At 45.9% G+C, this 12,951-nt stretch overlaps 1 protein-coding gene across 1 annotated transcript in view; it reads right to left on the reverse strand.

Moving 5' to 3' along the window:
• Window positions 1-241: 241 nt before the first annotated feature.
• The window catches only part of LOC146854207 (solute carrier family 23 member 1-like), a 379,286-nt gene continuing 366,576 nt past the window's right edge, over window positions 242-12,951 (reverse strand). Inside the window, exons 11-12 of the mRNA XM_085651987.1 lie at window positions 10,563-10,658; window positions 242-1,906 (exon numbers count right to left, since the gene is read on the reverse strand). Coding sequence (XP_085508113.1) covers window positions 1,662-1,906; window positions 10,563-10,658 — 341 coding nt within the window. The 3' untranslated portion in view covers window positions 242-1,661. The remainder of the gene's footprint in view (window positions 1,907-10,562; window positions 10,659-12,951) is intronic.

Consider the following 12,951-nt stretch of genomic DNA (forward strand, 5'->3'; position numbering starts at 1 on the left):
TGCTTCCTTTTCAAACTTACACTAAAAAGTCTTCACAGACTTACAGAGAGCGGTTGAGCCTCCCCGACCATTGTATGTACATTCAGACTGGGTCAGTTTATTGTGTTTACCAACACAATGCAGTAAAACAGAATGACTTGGCATTGAACATAATCCCCATGCATAGTTGACACACACAATGTTACCCTAATTAGAACAGTATTCCCTGTAGTAAGATACAGGAGTCTTCATTGTTCAATATTTAAATACTCAAACTTTATTTTGAACAGGTTCACATTGTATTTAATAAAATGTAGTATGTGTTTGAATCTCCTCACTGGTAGTATTTGAGGGGGGTCCAATGACTTTCTTTCAGGTAAGAATGAAATTGCTGCTGAAAGGGTTGGTGGTCAGTTGAGTTAGTCTCAATTCCATCCAGATGGCCAGACAAGGGCTCACATTAACTGGTACGATATTTGTGCACTAGCAATTTCCAAAACTGCAGGTAGTGGTGTTTTTGGATGCACGATTACCACACCAATCAGATGTAGGCACCTTGGGGAATGAGGAGCTAATTCTACATATTTCACTCGCTGTTCAAAGTTGGCATTTGCACTGTTTATCTGCAACATTTGACCAGATTGTGCATGGTGATTATTTTTTTGTGTTGCTAATCAGTGAGGGATTTGCCACAAAACCTGAAATCCTGAATTGGGCAGAAGTTACTGTTTATGTCAGATTTAGGATTTGCACCAGAGTCTTCGTAATACTGGTAGTCTTGTTGCTGTCCTTCCTTACATATTCTACAATAAGGCTTATCATTTCTGCAGTAAGGTGTATAATTCCCTTCATTGATGTGTCTTAAAGGGTACATCAGTTACGGATAAAGAAAAAAACATCTAGAGTTATAGCATCTCAATGTTAATGGATATTACTAGAAAGATCCCGTGCTCAAAACTATGATTAATCCAGTCTAATACTTCCACTTTTTTCTGTGTTCACTGAATTTACGTCTGGTGTTCAATGTACGCCTCCATTTGGGTATAGCCTCTCAGAAGTCCCATTGTTATGTTTTCCCTGAACAAACATGCTGAAATGTAAGCTCGGAATAACATGGGGCCAGTGTTCATGACGATCGTGAAGTGGCCATCATTTGACTACGTCCATAAGAGAGCCACTCTAAGCACGCCATATTGACTATATGACAATAAGGTCTTCAGGCCATTAGGATGGCTTTAGCTTCTGCATATGTTATAGGGGCTTATCCAAGGCTTTCTAGCAGGCAGGCATTCTTCTGAAAAGCTATGCTGAGGTTTGTTGGGTGATTATGCTTTCTTGAGAGGCTTAGGGAGTCAAGTGAATATCTCCACAATCCTCTTTTGAATGTAATATTCAAAGTGAAAATTGTCCTCTGCGACTGATTTAAGCAAGATGGCTTCTGGTTTGAGATAAAGATGTTGGGGAAACATAATTTTAAGTTCTATATTTGTAAGCCTCACTGGATTGCAATAAATTGTGGACTTTCCACCTCTACTCTGAACCTACGTAAAAATTGAGCTTCTAATCAAAAGTGGCATTATATGTCTCCACTGAAGTCATCTTGGAAACCTGGATCACATGGTACCACTTTTTTTAGTAAAGTTAAGGTGTTCCAATGATGGGGTTTGTTGCTCCACTGAATGTCACTGCGTAGTCTCAATCTCCCTATTTATAGTGTTGTCGATACAGCCATCTTCTGAGGTGCTGCTGCTAGGGTTTTTCCTCTTGGGTTTAGGCCAAAAAGGAAGGAACCGAGTCCAAGACCATGCGCAGCACTTGGTGCCCACTCCAAAGGGCAGGCTGTAGATCTCTTTAGGATCCTGGCTGTCATCAGAGCCACCACCAAGTTCCTCCTTCCATGCCACAATCCCTCGCTCTTCGGGTGTACCTAGAGGAAGGCAGACATACAGGAACTGTTAATGCAAGTCAATACTAGTCAATGTTTTGCCACTTGTTAGAGATGTTCATGGTCAATCCCAGTATGAAAGCTGCATCACCAGGAATACTTGTTACATTCATTTCTGTGAAAGCAGTAGCCAGCATCACCCTGTCGCTAATGGTATTTCCTGCAATCTTAATTTATCTTACTTTTCTAGGATGCAAAGGATTTACAGCAAGCAAACGAATAGTGTCCTCATGATTCAAACAAGCAACTAACAAACTCTCTACTGTCCAGAATCACTTTCTGAGCTGTATACTGTTTTCTCATGTTTGGTCACCAGAATGTCTTTAAAGACCTTTGCCTTATGGTACATGGTACTGTGCCTGGGTCTTGATGAAAGGGCTGTCTTTCTGTTAGTCTTTTTCCGTGTGAAATTACTTGACCAGAGAAGTGGAAATACTTTGCACACATGTAGAGCATCATCCTTTGTGTTATGATGTGGTTACCACAGATTGACATGCGTAGAGTGCTTGCATAACAAAACTACTAGCACACTTCCACAAGCAATTATGATGCTGATAACTTGATACAGGTCGAAAACCATATGGGAACAGAGTGCTGGGCCCTGTAATCGAGGAATACAAAGTACTGCTTAAACCATGATAATCACAATGTATTTCTCTTATTACCCACAAAGCTCACTGTGATAAAAAGTGATAGCACACACAGTACTATATTGCAGTGCCATTTCCATATTTTCAGCATACGTTAATTATATTTTATATATATGTAAAAGAAATTATTCAATAATATAAAATTATTTGATGCTGTAGTTGAATAAAGTATCAAACAGTAATGTATGATTTAAACCGAACCCATCCCCATCTAAATCATAGACTTAACATGGGATGCAGAATCGGGCCCTTTGCGACCGCAAAATGTGTTTTTGTATGCACAAACAGCGAACTGCGATTCTACAGATGTGCAGTTTGGGTTTGTAATTGATCATTGGAAGGGGTGTGACCAAATTATAGTTGCAAAACATACATCTTTTTACAAACTGGTGAACGGTAGTGGTAACCATTTGCAAAGGGGAATGGGCCCCCAGGTGTGTGTTAGGTGTTCAATGAATTGAATTGACTGTACTACAAATTTTAGGCCTAAGATTCAGGCTTTCACTAATTTGGGTTTCTTAGCCAAACCTTTTCTAGCTGTTGATGCAATAAATCCCTATCGTGCATTCGGCATGGGGAACAACCTTTACAACGCAACTTTTACAACGCACTACCATTACAACGCATTTTTTACAACGCATAATCCATTACAACGCATGACATTACAACGCATGACACTACAACGCATTTTTAAAAACTACCTTTACAACGCATTCCATTACAACGCATACTACCATTACAACGCATACCATTACAACGCATAATATTACACTATACTATCCAACACTTACCCTACTGATGCACCCCCTGGAGTTAGAATAGTAATTTTTACCCCTATACTATCCAACACTTACCCTACTGATGCACCCCCTGGAGTTAGAATAGTAATTTTTACCCCTATACTATCCAACAGTTACCCTACTGTTGCACCCCCTGGAGTTAGAATAGTAATTTTTACCCCTATACTATCCAACACTTACCCTACTGTTGCACCCCCTGGAGTTAGAATAGTAATTTTTACCCCTATACTATCCAACACTTACCCTACTGTTGCACCCCCTGGAGTTAGAATAGTAATTTTTACCCCTATACTATCCAACACTTACCCTACTGTTGCACCCCCTGGAGTTAGAATAGTAATTTTTACCCCTATACTATCCAACACTTACCCTACTGTTGCACCCCCTGGAGTTAGAATAGTAATTTTTACCCCTACACTATCCAACACTTACCCTACTGTTGCACCCCCTGGAGTTAGAATAGTAATTTTTACCCCTACACTATCCAACACTTACCCTACTGTTGCACCCCCTGGAGTTAGAATAGTAATTTTTACCCCTACACTATCCAACACTTACCCTACTGTTGCACCCCCTGGAGTTAGAATAGTAATTTTTACCCCTACACTATCCAACACTTACCCTACTGTTGCACCCCCTGGAGTTAGAATAGTAATTTTTACCCCTATACTATCTAATACTTACCTTAAATGTAATTTAATATTATGCGTTGTAATGGTATGCGTTGTAAAGGTAGTATGCGTTGTAATGGTAATGCGTTGTAAAGGTATTTTTTAAAAATGCGTTGTAGTGTCATGCGTTGTAATGTCATGCGTTGTAATGGATTATGCGTTGTAAAAAATGCGTTGTAAGTGCATGCGTTGTAAAAGTGTGCGTTGTAACGTCATACATCCATTCGGCATTATTGTTTTGTGTGGTCAAAATTGTGTCCTTTTGAGCTTTTGAACTCTTCCTCACCCACCTTGATAAAGTTGCGCAGAAGGATTTTGTATTCATCACAGATGCAGGTTAAAAGTAAGATATTGACATGGACTCTGGTTTGGAGCGTTTTTAGGATGATATGTGGTTAGTGTAATTATATGCATACTTCTGGGTATGGACTGAATTTGAGTCAATCACTCATTAAATACATCGGAACCCGTGTATGAAGTTGCTAAGAGAAATAAGAGACTTCTTGGTTTCATCAAATTAAACTATGTAGATTACTGAACTATGAACTTTTGAAGGGACTACTCCAGAGTAGATGCAAATATCTTATTTCACTCGGCTGAATCAATTTAGGTAAGAAGATGAAAGGCAGGATTAGAAGAGAGTAACAACTAGTAAAACTAAATTTTGTTTGCCTCTACTTCTTTTTTTTCAGAAGAAAAGACAGGTGAGGAATAGAAGATCTGTGTTAGGTTGAGGAAAAATATAATGAAGAAAATTCCCTTTTAACTAGATTAGATTAATACATGTGCCTGTTTCTTTCTTCCAGGGAAGACGCAAATACAAGGAAAGAGGCTACTTTTCTTTTTGTCCTGCACCTGTTCCCCGCCAGCATTCTCAAAGGTGGAGCTAGAGTTGGTTTAATCTAGAGGATATTGATAGTGGAGGAGAACATTCATGCATCTGTCCCTGCAACACAGAGGCTTGTGACATAGACAGATTAGTTGCTTGGGTGAGATGGCTAAAAATACGAGGCCTAATGCCAGAAAGGTGTGTAGTGGTGCTTTAGATGATTCAACAAATATTATAAACTTGTTCACACTAATACATCAAGTTATGAGCCAATTAAATATTTAGGGATTTTACTAATAGGTTAGGAATATATCATTAATAATATTTGTGGTGTGTCTAGCTTTCATCCTTAATTCAGTTTTGATTTCTGAGATGGTAATTATCAAATCAATCAATCAATCATAGGCATTTGTATAGCGCACTGCTCACCCGGAGGGTCTCAAGGCGCTGGGGGGGGGGGGGGGGGGGAACGCTACTGCTCGAACAGCCAGGTCTTGAGTTGCTTCCTGAAGGCGAGATGGTCTTGCGTTGTCCGGAGGTGGATGGGGAGGGAGTTCCATGTCTTGGCTGCCAGGTAGGAGAAGGATCTTCCTCCGGCGGTGGCTCTGCGGATGCAGGGGACGGTGGCGAGAGCGAGGCTGGCGGAGCGGAGCTGGCGGGTGGGCTTGTGGAAGGTCAGGCGGCTGTTGAGGAACTTGGGGCCCAGGTCGTGGAGGGCCTTGTGTGTGTGGGTGAGGAGTCGGAACGTGATTCTTTTGTTGACGGGGAGCCAGTGCAGGTCTCTCAGGTGTCCGGAGATGTGGCTGTGTCGGGGGATGTCCAGGATGAGTCGTGCTGAGGCGTTCTGGATCCGTTGGAGTTTCTTCTGGAGTTTGGCGGCGGTGCCGGCGTAGAGGGCGTTCCCGTAGTCCAGCCGACTGGTGACGAGGGCCTGGGTGACCGTCTTCCTGGTCTCGGTGGGGATCCACCGGAAGATCTTTCGAAGCATGCGCAGGGTGTTGAAGCATGAAGACGAGACGGCGCTGACTTGTCTGGTCATCGAGAGGGAGGAGTCCAGGATGAAGCCTAGGTTGCGTGCGTGGTTCGTTGGCTTGGGGGTGGCTCCCAGGGCGGGGGGCCACCAGGAGTCGTCCCAGGCGGAGGGTGATGATCCCAGGATGAGGACCTCCGTCTTGTCTGAGTTCAGTTTCAGGCAGCTGTTCTTCATCCATTCGGCGACGTCTTCCATCCCTTCGTGTAGGCTGGCTCTGGCGGTGTCCGGGTCGCTGGTGAGGGAGAGGATCAGCTGGGTGTCGTCGGCGTATGTGATGATCTTGAGGTTGTGTTGACGTGCGATGGTTGCGAGGGGGCTCATGTAGACGTTGAAGAGGGTGGGGCTGAGCGATGACCCTTGTGGAACGCCGCAGATGACTTCGGTGGCCGCTGACCGGAACGGGGGGAGGCGGACTCTCTGGGTTCTTCCGGCGAGGAATGAGGTGATCCACTCCAGGGCCTTCTCCTGGATGCCGGTGTTGTTCAGGCGCTGTACCAGGGTGCGGTGGCAGACAGTGTCGAACGCTGCGGAGAGGTCCAGGAGGATGAGGGCCGCAGTTTCCCCGTTGTCCATTAGGGATCTGATGTCGTCTGTGGCTGCGATGAGGGCGGTCTCCGTGCTGTGGTTGGCTCGGAAGACGGATTGCGAGTGGTTGAGGGATCCGTTGGTCTCGAGGAAGGCGGCTAGCTGTCTGTTGACGGTCTTATCGATGACTTTGGCAGGAAACGGGAGGAGCGAGATGGGGCGGTAGTTCTTGAGGTCGGAGGGGTCTGCAGTTGGTTTCTTCAGCAGGGCACTGATCTCGGCGTGTTTCCAGCACTCCGGGAAGGTGGCGGTGTTGAAGGAGGCGTTGATGATGTCGCGGAGGTGGGGTGCGATGATGTGGTTGGCCGTGTTGAAGATGTGGTGTGGGCAGGGGTCCGTAGGGGATCCGGAGTGGATGGTGTTCATTGTGCGTGTTGTGTCTTCGGTGCTGACTGGGGTCCAGGTGCGGAGGGTGGCGGTGGGGGGCATCGGTTCGGTGGTGGGGTTCGTGGTTGGTGGGCCGAAGCTGTTGTGAATGTTGGCGATTTTGTCGTGGAAGAAGGCTGTGAGGGAGTCGCAGAGGTCTTGCGAGGAAGTGATGTAATTGTTTCCGGCGTCGGGGTTGGAGAGCTCTTTGACGATGCTGAAGAGTTCCTTGCTGTTGTGGGTGTTGTTGTCCAGTCGTTCCTTGAAGGCTGTCTTCTTTGTGGCGCGGATCAGTTGGTGGTGTTTGCGGGTGGCGTGTTTGAGGGCCGTCATGTTGTCTGTGGTCTGGTTGGTGTGCCAGGTGTTCTCCAGGGAGCAGCAGTTCTTCTTGGAGGTGATGAGCTCGTCGGTGAACCAGGAGGCTTTCTTGCTGCCGCGTCTGCTGGGGGTGTTCTTCTTCAGTGGTGCGAGGCCGTCTGCGCAGTTGGTGATCCACTGTGTGAGGTTGTTGGCGGCTTCGTTGGGGTCCGTTGAGCTGGTGGGGGGGGTTCTGGCTGAGGAAGGTGGTGATCTTGTTCCAGCTCCTGCCGGGGGCTTGTTGAGGGTGGTGGTGGGTCGTCGTTTTACTGAAGCTGAAGTGGACGCAGCTGTGGTCAGTCCACTGGAGATTGGTGGAGTGGCTGAAGGTGACGTATTTGCTGGGTGAGAAGACTGGGTCAAGCGTGTGGCCGGCGTAGTGGGTGGGGGTGGTTACCAGTTGCTTGAGTCCGAGGTTGGCCAGGTTGGCCAGCAGAGCAGTGGTGTTGCGGTCCTTGTTGTCCTCCAGGTGGAAGTTGAGGTCCCCCAGGAGGATGTAGTCTGTGGAATTGATGGCGTGCGGGCTGACGAAGTCTGTGATGTCTTCGCTGAACTGTGTGCGTGGTCGCGGTGGTCTGTAGACGAGGGTGCCTCTGAGCGTGGTCTTGGGGTCGGTGTGTATCTGGAAGTGGAGGTGTTCGGCGGAGGTGAAGGTGTCATCGGAGTTGGTCGTGATGCGGATGGTGTTCTTGTGGATGATGGCGATGCCTCCTCCTGTCTGGTTGACGCGGTCCTTCCTGGTGATTTTGTAGCCTTCTGGGACGGCGATGGCGACGTCAGGCGCTGAGGAGGCGTTCATCCAGGTTTTCGTCAGGAAGGCGATGTCAGGTGCTGTCGAGTCGAGGAGGTTCCAGTGTTCGACGGCATGCCTGTGAACGGAGCGGGTGTTGAGCAGGATGCACATCAGGTGTTTGTTGCTGGGGTTCGGTTTAGCAGGTGCGGTGTTGGGTCGGAGGCCGGTGAAGCGGCAGGTCAGGCAGGTGAAGGGTCCGTGGGTGCGTCTCGGGGTGGCTCGGTAGCAGGCGGTGTTTCGGCCGGCGTTGAGTGCGTGGAGGGTTTTGGCGTCGTAGATGTGCAGGGTGTGCTGGCGAGGGCGAGGACCAGGGGGTCTGGCGCTGGGCGCGGTCCAGGCGCAGACGGGCTTACCTTTGGCGCACCTTCGGCGCTCAATCGGCGCTCCCGCTGCGCGCGTCCGCTGCGCGGTCGCTCTGGGGGCGTCATAAGTAAGGAGCCGGGAGGGAGGAGCAGCTGGGTGGCGGGAGCGGGGCGGCGAATGGAATCACAGGGGGGCGGGCCGCAGGGAGGCAGCGGCGGGAAATTCCAAGAAGCAGCGGGCAGCGGGAAATTCCCAGGAGCAGCGGGAAATTCCCAGGAGCAGCGGGCAGCGAGCGAAGGAATCTGCAGGCAGGAGGCGGCAAAGGCAGGCAGGAGCGGCAGCAGTGAGTGGGGCGACCAAGCCCTGTGGAGGGCTGAGCAGTCACACTCTGTGGTCCCCTACGGTCCCCTTAAGTAAGGAGCTGGGAGGGAGGAGCAGCTGGGTGGCGGGAGCGGGGCGGCGAATGGAATCACAGGGGGGCGGGGCCGCAGGGAGGCAGCGGCGGGAAATTCCAAGAAGCAGCGGGCAGCGGGAAATTCCCAGGAGCAGCGGGAAATTCCCAGGAGCAGCGGGCAGCGAGCGAAGGAATCTGCAGGCAGGAGGCGGCAAAGGCAGGCAGGAGCGGCAGCAGTGAGTGGGGCGACCAAACCCTGTGGAGGGCTGAGCGGTCACACTCTGTGGTCCCCTACGGTCCCCTTAAGTAAGGAGCCGGGAGGGAGGAGCAGCTGGGTGGCGGGAGCGGGGCGGCGAATGGAATCACAGGGGGGCGGGGCCGCAGGGAGGCAGCGGCGGGAAATTCCAAGAAGCAGCGGGCAGCGGGAAATTCCCAGGAGCAGCGGGAAATTCCCAGGAGCAGCGCAAAGGCAGGCAGGAGCGGCAGCAGTGAGTGGGGCGACCAAGCCCTATGGAGGGCTGAGCAATTATTATTATAATAATTCCTATATGATGTCTATGAGAAGTGCACATAATAAATTCTATTATATTGTAAAATATCATTATGTGTGTATCTACTCATTCCAGAGCTCATGCTGGGGCTCTGTCCTATTACTTGTAAATTTAAGAGATTATCTGACCTTCAAAAACCCTCACTCCTCAAGAGTAAAACTCATGTAGAGGGACAGACAAAAAGTCATGATTTATTTTGTTTTTATGAAATATACTGGGTGTGGCGCCAAACATATTGGTGGATCACAACATTTTACTCAAAAGTAAAGTTATCATTATCTCTCATCCAATAACACCATTCATATGTGTTTTTTTAGCTTGCTTTATAGATCCTGTAAGTTTGGATTTATGTATGATGGCTGCATACGCTTTTTCCCTTTATATGTCCTGCCAATGGATCTAGTTCCAAAGTTCAGTCTCCAGGACAAACACGTAATTGAAAGAAAATAAAACTAAGAACTATTTGTTCATCTTATTGCTCCATTGCTCCCCTAATTTAATTCTGGCCAGAAGCTCCTGGTGTCTGTTTAGGGATATGTTCAATGCCTCTTAGCTAATACATTAAATATGTTTGTGGTTTGTACATCATCAACCACAGATAGCCATAGTTTAATTGTGTTGAATTGAACTTATAAAATAAATCTGTGCAGGAAACCTCATGTTGGAGGCAATAATCTCCTTCTAGCCACATTTCATAGTGCACAAAGATCCTCTTGTTAGTGGCAGTAACACAAATGGGTCAAGTAAACCTGGCCAGTGGCGGCTGCTTTGGAACAGCGGTGATGCGGCGGGTGTAGGGTGATGAAAACATAACCAAAAATACACTTACCTGTTGCGGTTGCAGCTGCCGCCTGTCCTCCATCCGCAGAACCGGAAGCACCCAGGCACCCTGCCTCTCCCAGCCAATCACAACGCTGCATCAATAGCGTCGTAATTGGTCTGAGCAGTCAAACAGGCCCCTCAGGCAGTGCCTGGGAGTCTGGGCATGTTCTCCAAAAGGCTGTGCAACACAGCCGTGTGGAGAACATGCTTAGTGCGCATGACAGTTTGGCTGGCCCAAATGGACCGGCCAAACAGCCATGCGCACTTAGGGAGTGCAAATCGCTCCTCATTCTGCTCTGATGATGGCGAGTCCAGCCCCGCTCCGCCCGACCTGGCTCAGAGTCCCGCAAATAAAAAGAAAATGATAATAACTCTTGTTAGTATCATTTGCACTGCTCGCTGAGCAGTAGGTGGCGCTCCTCCGCCCTAGCAGAGGTGCTGCCACTGAACCTTGAATAAATTTCATTATTGTTACAAGAGTTACCTGGAATGGTGTTGTCTAGAATGAAGCCGAAGAACCCGCCCACCAGCATGCCAGTGGTCAGTAGTGCCTGGATCACTTGGTCAAGTTGGGAGATTCCTGCAGAGCACAGAAGGGAAAAAACATTAATGGATAGCTCAACTACTGCAATATTTCTGTGTGGCTATTCATAGTAATAATCCATCACATTTTAAATAAATAAATAATATATACATATATATATATTGTACAAAAAATTAAAATGTTGCCATCAGGTGTGCTGTTTTCGTGGTATTTGGATTTGAACTGTATTTAGTTTAAACAATTTAGAAGGCAGCTAAATTGAGCAGCAACTCTGGTTATTATATATATATATATATTTTTTTTTTTTTCGTATCGTTCGCTGATTTCCCTGCCGCTTTTGCGGTGGCGGGCTCAAGCGAGGTAGCGATCCTCATTCATTCAGTCCACAAAGCCTTTCCACGATGAAAAAAGCGTTCTTGAGCCCAGTTCCTTTAGCGTGATTATTTATTTAAGAAATAGCAAACAAACACCCGACGCGTTTCGGTGCCACCCGTGACCAAGGTGCAGTGGCACCGAAACGCGTCGGGTGTTTGTTTGCTATTTCTTAAATAAATAATCACGCTAAAGGAACTGGGCTCAAGAACGCTTTTTTCATCGTGGAAAGGCTTTGTGGACTGAATATATATATATATATATATATATATATATATATATATATATATATATATATATATATATATATATATGTTGCAACAATCACTCCATCAGGAAATGACACGAACTCCTCTTAGTGGCAAAAATTGAATTTATTTTCAGTTCTCACTGCTGTTGGTCATGACGCGTTTCGGCCGTACCGTTGGCCTTGTTCACATAACGACACCATAGCGGGAAAACTCCAATTTAAATGTTTTTTTCTCTTTCAAACCCAGTGTCACATGATTAATAAACATGGAGGATAGACTGCGGCATTTTTACACATACTAGATTTTAGAAAACAGACCGGATGGTATTCCACACTAATTACATACTGCTACATAAAGTAGAAGGAATAACAAATATATACACCTTTAAATACACATTTACGTATAAATAAATAAATAAATACATAAATATATTTCAGTATAAATACGGTATAATTCAATGTATATTAAAATCGTTTTCTTAAAATAATGGCATAAATGCGTAATGTAATGAGTCTTAAATGTGTGGTTATCAACCTGATCTCAATGTCCATCAAAGCTCGTCTACGTATATGTAAAAAAGAAGAAAGTGTCACAGAGAAAGACTCTACTCCATAGTTAAAATCATCCATAAAACAAGGAACAGTGTAAAAACATTTGATTAACCCCTCAAATGTGCAAAGTTGCAAAAAGTGCATAATGCAAATCTCCAATAAGAATTTAATTTAATGCACCGTCAATATTGGGAGGTACTTATTGGTACATAAAATAAAGTGCTTGAAAAACTGTGCAATGAATTGCCTATTTACCTCCACAACTAAATAGTGTAAAAATAAAAAAGAAAATAAAAGTAAGCAGTGTCCATAAGTAAATTGGATCAATGGAAGCTACAGAGGGGCAAAAGTCCTAAACTAGATGTGTATTGATATCCAGTAAGTGGATCAACTTAATCTAAAGGATCCTACTAATACTTGTATTGTTTCCTAAGTGTATGATATAGGCAAATATCGACATCATTGCAATAAATATGACAGGAGACTGGTTCCAGAGAACTCCTGTTAATGAGGCCATTATGAGGTTTCTCCAAGCAGACTTGTAAGCAGATTTAAAGGTAGGTATACATATCTTCAGTAATATTTAACCCATAGGGAACCTTAGTATCCATTTCCAGTATTAGGCGGGTTTCTAATTGCCTTAGTAGCCTTTCCCTATTGCCTCCTCGGCGCAATTTAGGGATGGCATCAATTACATAGTAACTGAGACATTTTAAGTCATCGTTGTGTTTGTCTTTGAAATGACGAGCCACTGGATAAGTGCTGTCATTATTGACAATGGCTCTCAAATGCTGAAGGATACAGGTGTGAACTTGAAGTTTGGTGTTACCAATATATGATAGGTCACAGGTACAAGTGAGGACATAAACAGCATATTCTGTACGGCAATTAAAATGCCCTTCGATTGGTGTTTCCTTGGGACTAAATGGAGTTTTGTATGTAGTACGATTAGTTCCAAATTTGCATGCTCTACAAGATGTACACTTGTAAAAACCTTTCTTTGGTTGTAGCCAGATACTGTTGGATACATTTTCTGGGCTGCTTTTAACCAGCTGGCTTCTCATGGATGCAGCACGTCTATATGTAATAGACGGTTTGTCTGATAAGAAAGGCGCCAGTACACCATCGGTTTTTAGGATAGGCCAATTTTTGATA

Source organism: Triturus cristatus, chromosome 4_1 (assembly GCF_964204655.1).
Source record: "Triturus cristatus chromosome 4_1, aTriCri1.1, whole genome shotgun sequence".
Lineage (NCBI taxonomy): Eukaryota > Metazoa > Chordata > Amphibia > Caudata > Salamandridae > Triturus > Triturus cristatus.